The sequence below is a fragment of the Galdieria sulphuraria genome (assembly GCF_000341285.1).
Source record: "Galdieria sulphuraria unplaced genomic scaffold scaf_15, whole genome shotgun sequence".
Classification (NCBI taxonomy): Eukaryota; Rhodophyta; class Bangiophyceae; order Galdieriales; family Galdieriaceae; genus Galdieria; species Galdieria sulphuraria.
In genome coordinates this window covers 188,766-207,090 of record NW_005178460.1, presented here as the reverse complement: position 1 = coordinate 207,090, position 18,325 = coordinate 188,766, and the positions used below count along the sequence as shown (strand labels likewise).

General features: G+C 36.7%; 8 protein-coding genes across 8 annotated transcripts; 5 read left to right on the top strand and 3 right to left on the bottom strand.

Moving 5' to 3' along the window:
- The first annotated feature begins 2,995 nt into the window (after window positions 1–2,995).
- On the top strand, window positions 2,996–3,573 carry Gasu_22300 (archaeal ATPase). Its single transcript, XM_005707023.1, has 2 exons — window positions 2,996–3,479; window positions 3,531–3,573. Exons 1-2 carry the CDS (start codon window positions 3,160–3,162, stop codon window positions 3,538–3,540), a joined length of 330 nt encoding a protein of 109 aa, XP_005707080.1. The 5' UTR covers window positions 2,996–3,159; the 3' UTR covers window positions 3,541–3,573.
- A 102-nt stretch (window positions 3,574–3,675) lies between these two features.
- Window positions 3,676–6,012, top strand: Gasu_22290 (archaeal ATPase). The gene is made up of 3 exons (XM_005707022.1): window positions 3,676–4,081; window positions 4,122–5,210; window positions 5,282–6,012. Exons 1-3 carry the CDS (start codon window positions 3,694–3,696, stop codon window positions 5,641–5,643), a joined length of 1,839 nt encoding a protein of 612 aa, XP_005707079.1. The 5' UTR covers window positions 3,676–3,693; the 3' UTR covers window positions 5,644–6,012.
- Window positions 6,013–7,092: 1,080 nt separating this feature from the next.
- Gasu_22280 (N-acetyltransferase) lies at window positions 7,093–8,085 on the bottom strand. The gene has a single exon (XM_005707021.1). The coding sequence runs from the start codon at window positions 7,948–7,950 to the stop codon at window positions 7,315–7,317; it is 636 nt and encodes a 211-aa protein (XP_005707078.1). The 5' UTR covers window positions 7,951–8,085; the 3' UTR covers window positions 7,093–7,314.
- A 170-nt stretch (window positions 8,086–8,255) lies between these two features.
- Window positions 8,256–11,549, top strand: Gasu_22270 (translation initiation factor eIF-3 subunit 8). Its single transcript, XM_005707020.1, has 5 exons — window positions 8,256–8,709; window positions 8,764–9,078; window positions 9,129–9,237; window positions 9,287–10,346; window positions 10,400–11,549. Exons 1-5 carry the CDS (start codon window positions 8,313–8,315, stop codon window positions 11,387–11,389), a joined length of 2,871 nt encoding a protein of 956 aa, XP_005707077.1. The 5' UTR covers window positions 8,256–8,312; the 3' UTR covers window positions 11,390–11,549.
- Window positions 11,550–11,575: 26 nt separating this feature from the next.
- On the top strand, window positions 11,576–13,310 carry Gasu_22260 (uncharacterized protein). Its single transcript, XM_005707019.1, has 3 exons — window positions 11,576–11,711; window positions 11,784–12,008; window positions 12,060–13,310. The coding sequence occupies exons 1-3, from the start codon at window positions 11,613–11,615 to the stop codon at window positions 13,155–13,157; spliced, it is 1,422 nt and encodes a 473-aa protein (XP_005707076.1). The 5' UTR covers window positions 11,576–11,612; the 3' UTR covers window positions 13,158–13,310.
- Window positions 13,311–13,354: 44 nt separating this feature from the next.
- Window positions 13,355–14,905, bottom strand: Gasu_22250 (uncharacterized protein). The gene is made up of 2 exons (XM_005707018.1): window positions 14,107–14,905; window positions 13,355–14,057 (listed from the first exon to the last, which is right to left on the bottom strand). The coding sequence occupies exons 1-2, from the start codon at window positions 14,887–14,889 to the stop codon at window positions 13,395–13,397; spliced, it is 1,446 nt and encodes a 481-aa protein (XP_005707075.1). The 5' UTR covers window positions 14,890–14,905; the 3' UTR covers window positions 13,355–13,394.
- A 9-nt stretch (window positions 14,906–14,914) lies between these two features.
- Gasu_22240 (uncharacterized protein) lies at window positions 14,915–17,855 on the bottom strand. The gene is made up of 4 exons (XM_005707017.1): window positions 16,729–17,855; window positions 16,533–16,676; window positions 16,228–16,477; window positions 14,915–16,179 (listed from the first exon to the last, which is right to left on the bottom strand). Exons 1-4 carry the CDS (start codon window positions 17,851–17,853, stop codon window positions 14,939–14,941), a joined length of 2,760 nt encoding a protein of 919 aa, XP_005707074.1. The 5' UTR covers window positions 17,854–17,855; the 3' UTR covers window positions 14,915–14,938.
- Window positions 17,856–17,865: 10 nt separating this feature from the next.
- Window positions 17,866–18,325, top strand: Gasu_22230 (uncharacterized protein). Its single transcript, XM_005707016.1, has 2 exons — window positions 17,866–18,074; window positions 18,124–18,325. Exons 1-2 carry the CDS (start codon window positions 17,895–17,897, stop codon window positions 18,286–18,288), a joined length of 345 nt encoding a protein of 114 aa, XP_005707073.1. The 5' UTR covers window positions 17,866–17,894; the 3' UTR covers window positions 18,289–18,325.

Below are 18,325 nucleotides of genomic sequence, written 5' to 3'. Positions count from 1 at the left end.
TCAGCTTGATTCGTTAGCAATTGTAGAAAACTTTGTTGGGAAAGGCTCTCAAGTCATGAAAAAGTCCGTATTGGAGAAACAGAAAACTCTATATGACACCAGAAAGCGCTTTGTCTTTGCTCCAATTGTTTTAGAATCTCACATTCTTTCTTCTCTTCTACGTATGAATGGAATATTTGTTGAAATTGAAACGTTTCTGAAATGTTTCGATTTTTCAGCATAGTCTCACAATGGATGACTTCAAAAGGCTGTTGGATCAGTTTGTTACCAAAATAGATCGCTATGGAAGCTTGAGACACGTTGATAATGACTCAATTTGAGCAATGGAAAGTTATACAACAAAAAACTTTTTATTCAAAATAAAATGCAAGGCTTAAACTATGGTATTTTACTTCTCAACTTTGGAAACTGTGAAGGTTCTAAAACAAACCTTCATCAGCCAGAGACCCGATGTGATTGGGTGAGCACCCAAGTTTCCATAACCAAGCATAAACTTTACCTTTCTGAAAGGTAGAATGAGTCTTCAACTAGATTAGGTTTGATAGAACCACAAGTTGGCGGACAAAAGATTGTAGATTGTTGTGCAAACTTCAAAGATGTAATGATGATGGAACTTGGTTGAATCGATCGAAAGCTGCTTGGTTTTCATATTAACAGAATAAGAAATATTTTACTAGAATCTTTTGTTTGGAATTGTAAGTTTGTAATACGTTGAACCCTTTAGAGGAGTGGCTATTTGACAAATAGTAAAGGAGAAAGAAATGTAGTCAGATTGAAAAGTTTTGGTAGATCCTGCACCATCAATCGTTTTCAAACAGTTATCTTTCGCAATGATTTAGACAAAAGGTATGTTTCTAGTACCTGGAAAATGTTGTTTGGAAGGAACTTTGCTGAGATGTGGAATGCCCTGGCAGATAGTATTGTTGCAAAAGATTACTATCACATATTCAAATAGGTAGTTAGTTATGTATTCTTATCACATTGACATTGTTGCAAGATATTGTATAATTCCATTGCAGTATGTTGTCCACATAGGAATGCTTCATTTTGAGTCGTTGGCTCTACACTCAAACGTACCTGACTTTGAGTCATCCAGAAACTTTCTTGTGACTGCTACTCTCTTCAGGGAATGTTAGATTGAGTTTTTACTATGGCTACTCCGGTATATTTTGATATATGCAATATTTGGATAGTTAACAAACACAAAAAGTTATAACCTCAAACTTTGCCATTCATTGACTGGGTCTACACACAAGTGCCAAGGATTATATCGAGTCATTGAGTATTAGAAAACATACAAATAGGGATACAATTTACGGGGTAAAGTTTAGAGTACTGTTAAAGTCAAGGAGCTCATAGAGAGAGTATCTCAAACGGTTGCTGAAAGATTGAAAGCTGCAAAGATCGTCCCTTTCCAGATTCAACCCTATAGTTCTCTTCAAATGAAAGTCAACAGTGAAAAGTTATAAGAGTATTCGTTAATAGCACTGTTAGATCATTTATGTTTCTAGTTTCCAAAAAAAAGAAGAAGAAGCAGAGCAGTCTTTCTACTACAAGAGCTTAAGTTCCATTGTTTCCTAATTTTTTGTTTTAAAATTATCCATTCGAAGAACCCACCACTTGTCATCATAACAAGGTAAATGTCCATCGGCAATCTTACCTAGTTATACAGTATTGAAAAGAATGAGACTTTCTGCCGATTTGAACAACGCTATGTGTACGATTGCAATCTTGCTTTAGCAATGTTATCTTTTTTTGCAAGAGTTTGCTAAATGGGGATGTTTTAAAATCATCTATAAAAAGAATTGTAAAAGGATTGCTCAGATGTTTCTGCTATGATGAGAAACATTGAAATGTAAACTCCTTTCTGTTATAATAGCTTTTTTTGGGCATAGAGACTTTACTGATTTTTGGTACTCTTATAAACCGAAAGTTTGTACACTTTTTAAACTTTTTGTTATTTGTCCATTTTTTGGAAATGTCTCTTTAACAGCTAAAATACTCCTATAGTCAGCATCACCTTGCTTTTTCAGTAAATACTTTTATCATTTATGTAAAACGATACAACAAAACGACTGGGTAAGATGACTATTGAAATTTTTCTTTTGGTAGAATTCGTGATAAATGAATTAACGATCATCCATAAGGGAATAGATATGAGACATTGAGACAAACTATATAAATACCTATCTACAAGGTGTATCAAAACAACGATGTCTAGGAAAATCAATCATAGCAAGGAGCAATCTATCTCTGGTCAGAATCTTCTTTAAACGCTCCGTCAACTTATTAACGGGCGTCCTAATTATCTAATAATATGACCCTTTTAAAGGAGCAATTCAAAGGCAAATAATAAAGACAACTATGACAGATGGGTAGAAATAGTCACTGGATTTCTTCTGCATGCTATTCTGAGAAATGTCTTTTATGTTCCAAATCTGATCACAAACCTACAATGCGTCTCTTTAAAAAGAGTATCTTCCTAAATGAAAACGGACATAACTAAAGTGCCCAAAAATAAAAGGAATAGGATTCGACTAAGAATCTAGTTAAGGTTCCTACAAACTATCTTGACAATGTGAACCCAAGGGCTGATATCGACAAGAGCCTAAAGGACCAAGATTCTGACTGCAGATATGCACGAAAAATATTCTAAAACGACATTCAATAAAAATCTGCTGATTTACGAGAGAGATGAAAGGTTCACGACCTTGAGTTATTTGGAATCCATTGCCTTGGTTATTTCCTCGAAACGCAAACAGCGAATTTCCAAGGAATACCAGAGTTTAAACAACGATATTTCTTGAATGGAGTATATAAAGGTAACAGAGGTATTCAATATTGGACAATCCAAAAAGACAATACAAGCCAAGTGGAGCTCAACGTCTCAAAGGAAAAGGTGGGACTGTTACAATAGAAACAATTCAAAGCTTGAAATATGTTCAAAGAGAGGTTTAAATTCCGAAATTTCATTTTTATAACTTTAATCCCTCGATAGGTTTGAAGTGGCTAAAGTGTCATAAACCAACTTAACGATATCCAAAGTAACTGTATAGCCGCCCTGGAAACTCTTGAAAAACATTATCAATTTGTCCAATTTACAATTTGTGTTTAGGTCATTCGTTGTTGAAAGTTTCGAGTTGTATCAGTCTTTGGATAATGCAACCAATATACCGCTTAAAAGAACCACAAATTGATAGGGAAGAGGACGTCAGGACAATTATACAGACGTTTCTTTTTCAGTTCTCGGAGAAGGCGTACGGTGGGCCTTCGTTCAATCGCCCGGCTTGCTGTTTTGCGCCGCATATTTATGGAGCCGGCAAAACATTTGTAGGCCAAAACTTTTTGGTCTATTTGAATATTTTTGCAGAGCGTGAGTGTTCCAATGCACAGACTTTTCAACAATTACACAGTTCAAACGATAACCCCCAACCGAGTGCTTTGAAGGTGCCTTGGAAACACTTTGCGGAACAAACTTTGTCAGTTATCTTAGAACTAAGAGAGAGCTTTTTTGGTGCTCCTTTTCCAAGGTTTCTATAGGCTTTGTTATATAATATAATTTTGAACGCTTATCGACAAAATGGAAGAAGAAAAGATGCCGCACACGTTGCTTCAACGATAATCAGGGAACTCAACTTGGACGATGCCATAGATTATCTTCTCGAACAATTTGAGAAACAATATTTATTTTTGATGATAGACGAACTTAGCCACCTGAGTTACCTCACTAAATACTATAGTGAACTCGGCGAGGAACAGTTCATCGAGTCTGACCCAAAATATGTACCTTTTCGGAACTTCTTCCGCATTTTACGTGATTTGTTGATTATAGGGAAGGTAATTGTCTATTTGGCAGGTCGAACTGCTGAAATCTCGGCCCCCTTGTCTGATACTCGCTCCAGTAGAGTGAGTCTCCATATGTTGCGGTTGAATCCCTTTAATCTCCATGATATTAACGAATATCTTGAGCTGGCAACTTATGATGGAAAGTCCTTGAAGGACTGGTTATTGCTCTCGGATGATTTACGACATCGATTCGTAGAATTGTTGAAAAAAGAAGACAGGGGGTATCCCGTTGATTGTAAGGAATACTTTACTTGCCCTAGTACGGAAAGTTGCAGATTTGTCGCAACCTGCTATCAACAACGACAATATGGAAGTTTTGTTAGATGGTGTCTTCCGGTCTTTACTACTACATTCGTTAACGTTTATTATTCCAGAGATACTAGATTCCGCAACCCTTCTTCGATATGAATTTGTCTTTTTGAATTATCAGCTCGGAACAATTTTTCCAATTGACTTTGTAATTACTCTATGTGGAACGAGAACTTATTTGATGGACTTGGTTGCAACTTTTGGGTTTTACTTTGAAATTTGTGAAACTGACGGGGTTGATATGGGGACCGAATTCAAGATTGGTTGTTGTGAATTTATATTGAGAGCTCATAGCAACTATAACTTTTTCCGTGAGGCTACTGAACTCTTTTCTTTATCTCCGTTTAGTTATATTCCCGACACTTCAACAGCAAAGGGAGTCTTCTTTGAATTTGTATTTATGAAGATCTTTCGCTTTCGCTTATTAACTTTTCTTCATTCTAATTCCTCGCCTATTGTACATTCTGCTATTCCAGGAATTTTCGAGGGCTCTTTTATTGAACAGGACAATGTTTCTTATTCTATGGAATCAACAAAATCTAATGATATACCCATCTTGAGAGATGTCTCTGATTCATTTTCTGATCATTATGGAAAATATTTACAACGTTGTGGTATTTTTGTTCCAAAGGATGGCAATTCGAGTGGCCCTGATGCATATGTTGTATTCCATAATGGACAAACACGTTATGTTGTTGGATTTTCATTCAAATTTTATCACAAAAGTGAATTTTCGAAGAGAGATATTGAGGAGGAAGCCAAAAAATTTTTGAAGGAAGTTGTTTCCGTTTTGAATTACGAATCTTGTTCATCTGTTCAACTTTGTTTTCAGTTTGTGGTGATAGCATATACTAATTATGATCGATCTGTTTTTTTCTCTGTTGAAGATGCAAGTTATTTGGTTACTGAACATTCTGCAGGGTCAATTTTGAATGAAAGTAGTCGATCATGCCTGCAGTTGGTAATTGTTTCCCAAAAGAACCTTGAACGATTCTTTGGAAGAGAAAATTTCGATATTTTGAGGAAAATTGACAAGGCAAGCCGAGAAGAGTTCAGTAAATACTTTTCAGTATGATGTAAAACTTATTTGAATCGATGTCCAATGAATATGTTTCATCTTTGGAAGCTGAGCAATCAAATGTTACTTTAGGAGTGGCTCAACATATAGGACGGAGAACAAATGAGGAGAATAGGATGCAAATGGAAAGTTTTCAAAGTGCTATGCAAGTGGAAGAAGAAGATACACGAGGCGAACAAAGGGTTGCAGCATCCAGTTCTTTGTCTTCATCATTTGATTGGAATACTTTCCTAAGAGAACGTTGTGGTTTTTCTGAAGAAGATGTTGCTTATTGTTTTAGGAAACTCTCAAGGTTTGGCAGAGTTTCGCTTTCTAGACTCAGTGAAGATTTGTTACTTCGCATGGGTATCAATGATCCCATCGTAATAGCCACACTGCTTATTGGCATTACTAAAGAGTTTTCTGACTAACTTTGGAATAGGAGGATATCCATTATATGGAGTCTTGATAAGACTAAATAAAGTTTGGAGGAAGCTCCTTCTATCGGATACCAGTTGGATTGATATAAAATCGACATTCACAATATTTCAGGACATTATATTAGGCTTTACACCAAAATGTCCTTGGAGTCTAATAATCTTTATGTATTCGATAGATGATATAATACTTGCTGTGGAACTATTTGCAGCAAACAAACTCGTTAGAAAATATTGTCTCGATGTACTTTTCCTGTGAAATTGTGAGATTAGAATTCTGAGCACGGACGTAACCCTATCATGTGGACACATGATCACTCAAAGGTATAGAGACAATGTGACAATAAAGTTACTTTTTAGCATACTCGCTATTCAAAACAAAAGGGTCACAACTGTCGGAAACAATATGTCGCAAAATTCTCAAAAAGTCGCTTTTTAACGGTTATACCCAAACCTTCATAATAATACTTGAATTCTTCTTATTCTGATAGATTGTCTTCTTAGCTACTTGAAGACATGAGGCTCTTTGGCAAATTCAATCAAGAAAGAAGTAAATAGAGAATATTGAATCTCTCCAGTTTCTACTGTACTATGTGATGTTAAGGTATGGAATTGTGTTTGACAATTAGGATCGACTTGGTCATTTGAATTGAAAGAAATCACACAGAATTGCATTGCAAACGAAACTTAAGCTATAAGAATGTAACATGAATACACTATTTCGGTTCGACTAAGGATTCCATGACAACGTGCTGGAACGTTGAAAATAGTGCAGCACCAGAATTATGACAAATAGCTATAGTCAGTTGTTAGTACAAACAAGCTACATTTTACTATATTGCCAAAATTTTTTCAAGGCTTATATTCATATCAATCGAATATTTTCAAGAGTTCAATAAGAATAAAGTTGAATACTTCTATTCAATCAACTTAAAACACTAGAGTGACACGGATGCTATTGATCTGTTTATTTTGTGAATGGTTATAGACAATAATGTATCCTAACACAGTCCCAACGGTTAGACTATCTGATAGTAGCTAAGACTTTGGACTCAGTTAAGGATACCTTATATATTACAAGACTAGGAAGGAATACGAATAATAAATTGAAATGACAATTAGGGAATATAGCATAGACATAGCAATGAATTGAACAAGTTGGATGGACTCCGAATAAATTGTCTCTACAACAAGATAGTTCGAGTTGCATTCTTTTCTATTTCAGTAAACAATTATGTGACCAAGTAATAATATCCAGTCGATGTTTCTATTCAAAAGAATAATTTCCGGATACATAGTGCCTTTGTTGTACATTTTCTGTTTGTCATTGAGAATGTGAACAAGTTCAAGATAAGTACAGTCAAACTATCAAACAATAACATTAGCCTTATGCTTTCAAGAGATAACATTTCAAGCAATGATTGAAACAAGCCAGAACCATTTCTCTAAACATCATTTTTTATCTTTCAAGAGTTAGTCGTCATTATGCGGACTTTGGGTGAGATATTTGCATTTCGCATTCTAATATGCATTACAATCAATATAATACGTCTTCTCCATATACTTGATGATCTAAGTTGTGTGATGATTGACTGATGGTCCAGAAACGAGTGGAGAAATATTCCTTTTTTGTAAGTTTTGAGCATATAACATCAATGAATATGCTTAAGGACAGAATTCTTTAAACATGTTCAACGCATCTACATAACTGATGGTACCATCATCTCTTTTCACCTTTTTTGCACAGGGAATGACGCCGACTATTTGATATCCATGTTTTTTCCAAAATCCAACAGAAGCTTCATTATCAACATACACCAGATTGAAAAATGCCGCACGAAAGAATAGCTGGAAAGATAACCAACTAAACGCCTTTTCCATCACAGAACCAACTCCTTTTCTTCTCCATTGGGGTTGCACTAAGAAACCAGTGTTACAAATATGACTACTTCTTCCAGGAAAGTTGGGCTTAATGTAAAAGCTTCCCAACAAATCGACGGAATCGTCATTATGGTGTTCGACATCCTCTATGCAGGCAAAAGCAAAATAGGAAAGATAGTAGTTGCAAAATCCTTCCATATCCAGCGTTTTGTCTTGAGGATAGGACCCTGCTTCTATTTCCAAGTTGAGCAATAATTGTGCTTGTTCACATAACTTTGTACATTCTCTGCGCAACTGGACAATACGAACAGGAGTTGCATCCCTTAAATACAAGTTACTCAGAGGAATCAGACGATCCAATACTTTTTGTCTTTCCATCCATTCTGGTGTAGTGTCAAGTGGACCATATGCACTTGTCATTCACGATACGACTCCAAAAATGGAATTGGATTGGCACAAAGTTATCCTTGAGTTAAAAGATGATAGCACAATATCTCTGTGGCCAATGAATAGACAACTCTTTGGAAGAATATTATCGCCAAAATGTGTTGAGTTGGTTCTCTTTCTTTCTTTTTGGAGGATTTCAATAAAATACATTGGACAAGTTTCTTAACACTATTTGTCTAGAAAGAATAGAGGCTATTGTCATATCCTTTCTCACATCAGTATATTCTATTTCTTACAAGTGTCAGAGTGATAGACAAACTTCTCAAAATGGATAGAGACGGTTCATTTTGTATTGTGCTTTATAATTCAAAGACTTTTCTCGATCATCGTGGGTAATGACGTCGCGTTTCTTTGCCACGGGAGATACTTCCTCTTCAGAGTCTGAACGTTCTGAACATACTGAAGACTCTTATGTTTCAGGAGACGAATCTTCTGAAGCAGAATCTAACGATGGAAACAAAGCAACAGGTTTCGAAGTGGGTGAAAGATTGGCACGGTATTTGAGAGACAGTGACTCGGAAGAAGGTGAAGAGAAGAGAGTTGTTCGTTCAGCAAGGACCAAACAACAAGAGGCTCTTTTGTCGATCATTCAACAACTAAAGAATCACATCAAAATAAGTGACTGGATTTCAATTCAGTCCGACTTTGATGCTCTCAACAGACAACTTCAAAAATTCTACAAGGTTGACGTTTTGAGTGAAAGTAGAAAGGAACCTCCCAAAGCCTATATAAGTATGTGTAAAGTGGTTGTTTTTTTCTGCAAAATGTTGATTGGCTTTCTTTGAGGTGCTATCGTCTTGTTGGAGGACTTTCTGAATAAGACGGCAGAAAACAAAGATAAAAAACTTTCCAAGACAAATACCAAAGCTTTCAATGCAGTAAAGCAACGTCTTAAAAAGAACAATAGAGAGTGGGAAGAATATATTAGAAAATTTAGAGAGTCAGGTGCTATTCCAGGAGAAGATCTCCACGACGAAGACGAAGGTACTGGTGAAGGAGTTGATGAAGAGCAAGAAGAAAGTGAAGCCAATGAGTCTTGGGACGATTCGGAAGCAGAATCTTTGGGAGATTCGGAACAAGCGAAGCCAGCTACTTCAGGAGGTAAGTTTCTGTTGTTTGTTTGACACAGCTAGTTGAACACCTTTTGGTAGGTAGTCAGTGGTTACTAAAGACAAGTGGTTTGTCTAAAGGCTCACAAGCCACGTCACATAAGGAGAGAAAAAAGTCCAAATCACAGATTCTTCAGCAGTCTGGACAAAGGTATGAATTGTATTTTGACTATCGATTTGTTGATAACCTTTGTATCCAGTTTCAAAGAAACTTTTGATAATATACCTGCCATAGCTTCTAAAGATTTCGGTATTACGGAGGATTTGTCAGAATCTGCAATAGATCAGAAACTTGTGGAAATCATTGCCACTAGAGGTCGAAAAGGAACTAGTAAAAGGGAGAGTCTGTTGCAATTGGAAATGTTATTGAAAGTAGCCAAGACATTAGTACAAGAAATGGAGATTTTATTTCAAATCGTTTCGACACACTTTGATATGACTCCATTGTCAATAGGATATATGTCTCAGGAGAATTGGCGTAATTGTGTGCAGTGTATTGAAAAAATTTTGAACTTAGCTTTTGAACATGAAACCCAAGTGCGTTTTGTAGTGAATCATCCTTCCACGGAAACTTTAGATGTGTCAGTTCCTATAAGAGGAGATAAAACAACGAGTCAAATAGAAGAGTCCATAGAATCTGAAACGAATGGTGATAAGAATGACAAGCGGAAGTGCGTTCGAGGAGATATAGCCACACTTTTGGAACGTATGGATGATGATCTCTTTCGAGCTTGGCAAGGAATAGATGCTTATTTACCTGAATATGTGGATAGACTCAAAGATGAATTTGTCTTGTTAAAATTGCTTGCCAAGGCACAAACTTATTTTGAAAAAGAAGAAGAGTTGGATAGAGCTGCAAGAATTGCCTGTAGACGAATTCAACATTTATATTATAAACCTGATGACTTGATTGTAGGAATGATTCAAGCATCTCTACAAAAGACTAGGAAACAATTGCAAGTCATCCATGATGAAGATCCTGTATTATCCGGATTGGTTTATCTAAATGAAACACAAGATGAGTCTTTGCTGTTAGATATTCCAGAGTTGCCGATTCATCAACGTCCTCTTAAAGGCGAACAAGCTTTATTACGTTTGGCAGTGTTGGTTTATCGTTATGGCTCAGAAAATCTCAAATCCATCGTCATTTTATGTCAAATTTATCATCATGCCTTAGAAAATCGATATTATGAAGCTCGAGATATGTTGTTGATGAGTCATTTACAAGAAAGTATTGGACTTTTAGAATTACCTTTGCAAGTAAGTTGTTTTATATATTCTTGATGGAAATAATGGAATAATGTCATTCTCAGATTCTTTTCAATCGAACTATGGCACAATTAGGATTATGTGCATTTCGTCACGGGTTAGCTCAAGAAACTTTGTATTGTTTACAAGAATTGTGTACTCCAGTGCATACAGGACTTGGTAGTAGTACAGTTGCTCGTTTGAAAGAGTTATTAGCGCAAGGTATTGTACAACAACGTGGACATGAAAAAACTCTTGAACAAGAACGTTTGGAAAGAAATTATCAAATTCCTTATCATATGTACTTACCCGTTGACTTTATTGAAATGGCACATTTGATAGCGGCAATGGTGATTGAGATTCCTTCATTGACTCGTGCGGAAGCTAAGAATGAAGCTCCTCAGAAGAGAAAGATTTATTCGAGAGTTTTCCAACATTTCTTAAGAAATTCCATCAGGCAAGCATATCCTTCACCTCCAGAAAATACGAGAGATTATATAATGTCTGCTTCACGTGCTTTTTTGTATCGTTTTACATTGGAAATATGCTTATCAACTGATATTGCAAGTATTCGAGCTTGGGAGTCTATCGATGTTGCTTCTGCTCAATCTATTTTACAAACCTGGAGAAATTTGATTCAAGTGGAAGGTTTACGCACCTTTATTCATTCTTATGCTAGTTACTTTGATTCCTTGAGTGTTGCATTTCTATCTGAATGGTTTGAATTATCTCCTGCTCGAGTACATTCTCTAATTAGTAAAATGATTATGAATGAAGAGTTACAAGCCAGTTGGGACCAACCGAGTGGTTGTGTGCTTATTAAGAGATGGGAACCTAATCATTTACAGTCTTTATGTTTGCAACTTACGGAGAAATGCAGTCAATTGATAGACTATAATGAACGATTATTGGATGCTCGATCGGGTGGACAAATGTTGAAGACTGAAGAACGTGAAGAGTTTTTAAAAACTGCTTCTCATTGGATGAATGCTGGTGGAAATAGAAAGTTGAGTACAACAGAAAATTGGGTCAAAAGTAGAACTGCAGCTAGTTGAAGTTTTATATTAGTCTTGTTGAGTATCACTTTATTCATATGAAAGTAATATAAAACGATATACCGAAGAATAGATTCCATTGCAAAATTGGAAAAATGGCTTCTTTTTGATGAAAACCTTTTACTTGGAACAAATATGTTATAAAAATAGTATTCTCGAACTTGAATTTATAAGAAAAATCAAAGTTTGATTTCGAGTTGCACCAAGTCGAAGTATATTTGATATGATTTCGTTTGGCTCTTATCCAATACTCGTGTGGCACTTGTGCGACAACCATAATATTTTTCGTGCTCCTTTTGTTCAAAGAATCAATAAGAACAAGGTACGCAGTGTTGGGGTCATTCTTATGAAGTAACTACTTACAAAGCACGTCTATTTATTTTCTATTCCATAGATTGGTATGCAAACAACTAGTGCTGTCACTGTTGCTACTTGTGAAACGGTTACTAAAGCTCCAACTACAATAAAGAAATCAAAACAAGTCCATACAACAGAAAGCAAAGCAACGATATACGCAGCACGAACAGAATCGATTCCTTGGAATAATGGAAAGAAGCTTTCCAAAGAAAAGGAGGACAAAATAGTTCAGAGTTTGAGAATCAGATTGGCCGATTCAGAGGTATAGAACAATACGTTATGTTTCACTTGTTTATTGAAAGAATCACGGTAGATAAGAGCAGCTCGAAGAGAGAGACAATTGGGAAAGTTCCGTTTACCTATGGATAGATGGAGGTTAAGGGTGTCAAAGACTAGTAGTCTTCATGGAGAGACTGGAGTTAAAAGGTCTTTGCCTTGTTCCTTTTGTATCATTCCAATGTTCAATATGAAGCAATGGATATTTTCACAGCTTTTGCTATACAAAAGTTACTGTCGAAATTTCCATCGTCCAACTTCTTATCGAAAGTTGTCAACCATGTATGATGTGATGACGTTTCCAAGGAAAGTAATGATGACCGAAAACATTTCTATTGAAGCAACAAAGATACTTCTTGAAGAGTTCATAATCATTGTCAAATGGAAATATGGAGAAAGAGGAATTCCATTCGTTTCTACATGGAAGACTCAATGCAATAATGCTAAAGATACAATGTGCAGAATACATCATCAGGATGTCGATAAAAGTACAGTTTCTGTATTTTCAAACCTCTTAGAACAACGTCAGAAGAATCAACGTTTAGCCAACTTACTGACAAGACAAATGGACTATATAAAAACTGGTTTATCTACCGGACAAAAGGAACATTTTGCATTGAAACGAAAAGCAAAAGGACACAAGTTGATGTTTGTTAGGAATGAAATAAGAATGCGTAAAGGAACAGGAGGATATGAACCATTACCAAAGCAATCCAACACAGAAGATAGAAAGGAGAAGCAATGGAAAGAGAAGAAATCCTCGACTAAAAAAACTTCTTCAAACAAAGAGTCGGAACCGCAGTATAGGCGTCGTATTGTGTCATATAATGAAGATGGAAGCATCATATTTGAAAGGGATTTGCAACCAGGAGAAGATTCCAGTGTGGCTTTGGAAGAATGGAATGAAGAAAGAAGTCATGCGAACAAGAATGTTGTGGATGCCATGAATCCTGAACTCGACTGGGAGCAAGATGATATTCAAGAGAAGGAACAAAGACAAGTAACATCTTCAAAACGTATACCGAAATGGATTGTAGATGATGTGGATTTTGATGAAGAGGAAATAGAAGAAGAAGAAAACTTGTTTCCGTCATCTAAGGATGAAGAATTGGAGGAAGAAGACGTGATTGAATAAATGGACTCAATTGTGGATTGGATTTCCATATTCTTCGATTACATTGTTACAAACTTGTGCATTTTGTCTATTCGAATTGTTTTTGATTGTTTCGAGCTGCCTATACTATTCTACTCATTATTTTGATAATGTAAAGATAACTCCAATTTCATATATTGTATGCCATTACAACTTAAGATATATGTTGAGACATTTGTCATTATTTAAAACTTGTATTGAGATATATTCATTTATCAGTTACAATTTCAATTTCTGTACAGAATGAATCATCCAGCGATAAGGAGATTGCCAGCTACGAGTAATCTCTACCATAACAAACTCACCATTTCTACTAAAATTTCCAGCATAAATATTGGCTTGTTTATGTTCTGGACAAGTCCAGACTATTTCCGGTTCATCATTTCCATATTCAACACAAAACAAACAGCGAGGCTTTAAAATGTTAGCCCAAATAGGATCCAATGACACAAACCCTTGCTTCTTCTCACAGCTCATCACTGCTATTATTCCAATATCTTCCAATTCATTTCTTTTTACATTATTTTCTAAGCTACTCTGTTTCTGTGTTTTCTCGTTGGCATGCAATAATGGTGTTTCCATAGAATTGCGAAAATTGCCTTCTTTTTGTTCATTCCAAGGAATTATTTGTCCACTTAAACGATGCAATGCATGAAAGTTCCAAATGTTCCAATCTTTACAAACCAAAAAAGGTTGATAATTGGATAGATAATCGTGTCGAAATGAGGCAGGGTCTACCAAAAGTAAGTCATCAGCTAACTTTAAGCCATGACGATATAAATGATAGCTATTGTTCGTCAAATGCAACCGACGATCTTTTGTCTTATTTGCGGAACGAGTAACTCGAAATAAATTGGGATCATACGGCCCTGGAACGAACACCTTGACGCTAGTGAACTTGAATTCTCATTCAAAAGAACATAATACTTACTACACGTGGACAGATACCTTCTAACAGACTAATATTAACAGAAAGGTCTCCTTGGATAGCTCGTTCTTGTAGCTCAACTGATGATACGGGATATTCACTTTGTTGACTTGAATATCCCAAGATAGCGATCAAATCAATACTATGCTCCAGCTTTCTCGCTATGATCCATCTCGTTAAATGTGTCCCATCAAAACAGTTTCCATCAAGCTTGGAAAGGAACAGTATTCGTAGTATAGGTACTTTAAAACGCTCTGCCAAAGATCCTCCTTTTCCTCTTCGACAACCCCCACCTAACGAAGTAGACAACTTGTTGTTGGTCTTCCCCACCCCTGAGTAGAAACTATCAACCAACGCGCTCCAACCGTCATAATCGTCAGCTACTGCTGCAGGTGGTGCTGGTTCGTCATCTATCACAATGGGAACGCTAGCATCCACAAAAGGCAATAATTTGGAAAGGTCTGGCCCCTTGTAGTTGCTACCCTTGTATTTCGAACCAAACGACCTTCTGTACAGTTCTCCATCGTTTCCTGAGTCTCTTCGCTTCCTACTGTTTGAACTGACGGCTGCATTCACAGGTGTTTCTCCACAAGAAAAAGAACGAGGAATATCTCTTCTTATCACACTACCAAGTTGTGCAATTTCGTCGTTTAATTTTTGTACAGGTGTTTCTTCAATATATCTCACTTCAGCAGTTACCGCGCCTCCACTATTACTGCTATTATTACTACCAGACGAACCATCCGAAGTCGAACCTTCCATTGCAGTCGGAGTAGAAGCCATCATTTTACTCAATGATAGTGGCGCCAAAATGAGCATAGCATTTTTTCTTCTTTCATATCATTTCCTCCGATTCAGATTCTTCATCGTCGTGAAGTACCATTATTCCTTCCTTCCCTATTGCAGAAGGTCCATATTCCTTCCAAATCCTTTTCAATTCGGCGCTACACTCTTTCAGACGACTTGCTTCAAACTTGTGAGTAAAAAGCCTCTGGAGGCTAGTAGGTCGGTACGCATGCAATAATCGTTCAGCTTTTGGCAACACACTACTAGCCGCACCTCGACTCTGCTCCAAATAATTATCTGCTCCACTTTGTGATTCCTCCCATTTTTGTAACAAATATCGAACCAATCGTGTATATACCACTGAAACTGCAGTAGGCGATGAAGACTCCAATAAATCAGCCAAGGTATCCATACCCACCAGTCTCTTGCTCACTTCTGTTGGCTTACCCAGTTCCTTGAAATAATTAGAATATGCCTCCAAATCGGCGCGAAGTCTTTCAATACAACGTTTTCCAAATAACCTCTTAGCAGAACGCCTTTTTGATTCATTATTGCCTATGGTGTTTTCTTCATCATCCATATCGTTCAAGCGTTGTTTATGTCTGTCTCCTCTAAAACCACTAAGTAATCGTCGCAATTTCTTACCACTACCGAAACGTTCTGCCGCTTCTTTTAGATATGTTTCAGAAATAGTTTGAGCAATAGCAAGTGCAGCGGCTTGCTTATCTTCTTTATGTTCAATAAATTCTTCGATATCTTCAAAAAAGTCTTTGATAGTTTCAATAACTGATTCTGCAATAGGCTCTGTACCATTCTCCCATTCTTCCGTAAATAAGTATGGCCATAGATTGGATGCTTCACTGAGATCCAAAAAGATTACTTGCACAACCAGTTTGGAACAGAAGGAAGCAGAAATAGCAAATAGAAAAGGTAAAGATGACAAGTCAAGTGTTCGTTCTTTTGAATCTTTTTCTTGAATTGCATATTCCTTTTCATCCAAGCCGTTGTGATTCTCATTCAACTGTGAAGCTGATTTTACTTCTCCTGGAGAATCTTGTCCAAAGTTGGTACCCAAAAGTTCATTTGCACGTTGAAGGAATTGTAAAGACAATAAGCCACAACGTCGATGATTATTACACATAGCACAATATCTCTCAAGTGCACCATCTTCTGTTTCAATGCCCATTAAAGATAACACACTCAGCTTTCGATATTCCAATAAACATTCTGCACAAGCATCACAGACATTGGAAACCAACAATTGACTTCCATGTTTGGCATGTTCTGCAACTAAAGAAGCTTATGAGTTACCTTTTCTCAAGTTCGCATCACACGTACCAATTGATAGTTGTTCATTGATAATACGAAAGACATCCGAAGGACCATTAGAATATAATGTGCCTTGTTCTGTGGATTCCAATAGACTTGTCTTATCCACTTTTACAACATTTGCAATCCATTTCTTCATCAATTCCTTTGCACGAGTGGCATATCCTTCAGACAGTCTTTCCAATGGACCTTCCAAAGTAAAGTTTGAAACTTGATTGGGTGGCACAAGATTCGGAAGGTGTTCATGATACTCTTCAATCTAACAGGGAATGCAAATGAATTCCTAAAATTATCGTTTGGAATCAACTACGTACCCATGAAATAACTGCCAAAGTATCATAACTTGAAAGCTCTTTCAGCTTGGAAACCAACCACCAAAGTAATGCTCCAACTTGATTGTATGTTTCAGTCATAAATAAATGAAATACGCGATGTCTTGGAGGGAACCGAGATTCAACCTAAGGCATGTTTTATATGAGCAGTCAAATATTCTCTCTCTCGTTTACATACCTCTTCTACTACAAATGTAAGGTTTCCAATCAGTAGGTCGGCAGTGTTCAGTACTTGTTCTATGAGATCTCCTGTTTCTGTCTTTGCAGATTTAGGAGTAAACGATAAAGTAGAACCACCACTAGAAGAAGCTGAAACAGGTGTTTTCATGGGAGTTGTTGTGGATGGAGAAGATGAATCCAATCTTGTGTTTGCTGCATCCTTGTCGAAAGTCAATGCAAGATCTGCAACAGCATCACGTACACTCCAAGTTACAATAGTAGTTGCAATATCTCCCATTCCAGAATACTTTCCAAACATATAAAAGTCAATGCCTAACTTGAATTGAACCAATGATCTCTTCTCTAATATTCTTAAAGCAGCAACTAGACAAGCAGGGTCACTTTTACAAAGATGAAGACAATTGCGTACACGACTTCGCAAAATTTCCAACAACTTTACATCTGCCGTTCCTCCCGAACGTTGCCACAAAGACTCAATAGCCGACTTTTTATCATTCAAAGAGGAAGCCAAAGACATGGAAGAACATCCAAACGAACGTTGAATAATTTGTTCTCGTTTCAAAGCTAATCTTCTTAAATCACTATCTATTTGAAAGATATCCAATTCTTGTCCATCTCCAAAGGCCAATAAAGAACTAACTTTGGAAGCTTCCGTTTCCACTTGAGCCATTTCCTCGGCATCTCTTTGTGCAGCAATAACGTAAGCAGCAACTCTAAGCAGCACTCGAATTTCCTTAGGTAAGTCACCAAAAAGTTCTTTTGACTTTTCCATCTCCTTTCCTATTTCGTTTAAGGAGCTAACCATGCTTAAAGAAGACTTGTTTAACTCTTCTAAAGCAGAAGAACCCGTAGGAAATATAGTTGACATTGTAGATAGCATTTCTTCCTTTCTTGATTGCAACTTTTTATTATGAAAGTCCACTGCTTGCTCTATCCATTCTACGTTGAGAATGGTTTGTTCAGATTTGTGTTGGTGTTTGCCTTTCTTCTTCTTCTCCACTGTAGTTCTTATTTCTGCTTTAGAAAGAATAGCTGCTACTTCTTTTGCAGCATCCATTCTTATTTTATCTTTGTCTTTTAAAGCGTTCCATGTCTCTTCCGACTTGTTTGGTTTGGAACTCATCCTTTTTCTCAAATACTTTTTGGATTGTCCAACGGCTTTTGATGTGGAGTCGAGCAGCGATGGCATCCTTTTTATTGGGTTTAGGTATAGGAGGTGCTCATTATTATGTTTTACATCAAGATGTGTGGAAAAGCACTGAAAATGTGCTCAACTTGTTTTCTCATCATTCGAGTCTTTTGTCTAGGGAAGAAGAGAAAGACAATCTGTCCTACCCGTCCCAGGTAAGTTATCAAAGTTGGTCTGCTTAGAATACTTAAAGTGGAGAAATAGGAAACTCTGGAACATCATTTGAGACATAAAGCGGTATCTTGGTGGAATCGAAGCTTAGATGCGTTGGAAGATAGGCTTGTTCGTTTACCCGACTCTTTTCGACAACTATCACAGGATACCAAGGCAACTGTACAAAAAGTGACCGAAAGTTACAGAAACAAATAAAAAACAAACCAACTTTTATAAAGACACACAAGTTTCC

What these genes read in the sequence shown, in the direction of transcription:
- Gasu_22300 (XM_005707023.1), top strand. Translation starts at nt 3,160, where the DNA reads ATGCAACCAATATACCGCTTAAAAGAACCACAAATTGATAGGGAAGAG.
- Gasu_22290 (XM_005707022.1), top strand. Translation starts at nt 3,694, where the DNA reads ATGATAGACGAACTTAGCCACCTGAGTTACCTCACTAAATACTATAGT. An exon ending in CAGGGGGTATCCCGTTGATT is followed by an intron (nt 4,082 to 4,121) that starts GTAAGGAATACT and finishes GGAAAGTTGCAG; the next exon opens with ATTTGTCGCAACCTGCTATC. An exon ending in GGCAAGCCGAGAAGAGTTCA is followed by an intron (nt 5,211 to 5,281) that starts GTAAATACTTTT and finishes CATCTTTGGAAG; the next exon opens with CTGAGCAATCAAATGTTACT.
- Gasu_22280 (XM_005707021.1), bottom strand. Translation starts at nt 7,950, where the DNA reads ATGACAAGTGCATATGGTCCACTTGACACTACACCAGAATGGATGGAA.
- Gasu_22270 (XM_005707020.1), top strand. Translation starts at nt 8,313, where the DNA reads ATGACGTCGCGTTTCTTTGCCACGGGAGATACTTCCTCTTCAGAGTCT. An exon ending in ACCTCCCAAAGCCTATATAA is followed by an intron (nt 8,710 to 8,763) that starts GTATGTGTAAAG and finishes GCTTTCTTTGAG; the next exon opens with GTGCTATCGTCTTGTTGGAG. An exon ending in CTTCAGCAGTCTGGACAAAG is followed by an intron (nt 9,238 to 9,286) that starts GTATGAATTGTA and finishes CTTTGTATCCAG; the next exon opens with TTTCAAAGAAACTTTTGATA.
- Gasu_22260 (XM_005707019.1), top strand. Translation starts at nt 11,613, where the DNA reads ATGATTTCGTTTGGCTCTTATCCAATACTCGTGTGGCACTTGTGCGAC. An exon ending in AAAGAATCAATAAGAACAAG is followed by an intron (nt 11,712 to 11,783) that starts GTACGCAGTGTT and finishes TCTATTCCATAG; the next exon opens with ATTGGTATGCAAACAACTAG. An exon ending in TCAGATTGGCCGATTCAGAG is followed by an intron (nt 12,009 to 12,059) that starts GTATAGAACAAT and finishes GAATCACGGTAG; the next exon opens with ATAAGAGCAGCTCGAAGAGA.
- Gasu_22250 (XM_005707018.1), bottom strand. Translation starts at nt 14,889, where the DNA reads ATGATGGCTTCTACTCCGACTGCAATGGAAGGTTCGACTTCGGATGGT. An exon ending in AAGGTATCTGTCCACGTGTA is followed by an intron (nt 14,058 to 14,106) that starts GTAAGTATTATG and finishes ACTAGCGTCAAG; the next exon opens with GTGTTCGTTCCAGGGCCGTA.
- Gasu_22240 (XM_005707017.1), bottom strand. Translation starts at nt 17,853, where the DNA reads ATGAGTTCCAAACCAAACAAGTCGGAAGAGACATGGAACGCTTTAAAA. An exon ending in TTACATTTGTAGTAGAAGAG is followed by an intron (nt 16,677 to 16,728) that starts GTATGTAAACGA and finishes AACATGCCTTAG; the next exon opens with GTTGAATCTCGGTTCCCTCC. An exon ending in CAATGAACAACTATCAATTG is followed by an intron (nt 16,180 to 16,227) that starts GTACGTGTGATG and finishes AAGCTTCTTTAG; the next exon opens with TTGCAGAACATGCCAAACAT.
- Gasu_22230 (XM_005707016.1), top strand. Translation starts at nt 17,895, where the DNA reads ATGTGGAGTCGAGCAGCGATGGCATCCTTTTTATTGGGTTTAGGTATA. An exon ending in ATCTGTCCTACCCGTCCCAG is followed by an intron (nt 18,075 to 18,123) that starts GTAAGTTATCAA and finishes GTGGAGAAATAG; the next exon opens with GAAACTCTGGAACATCATTT.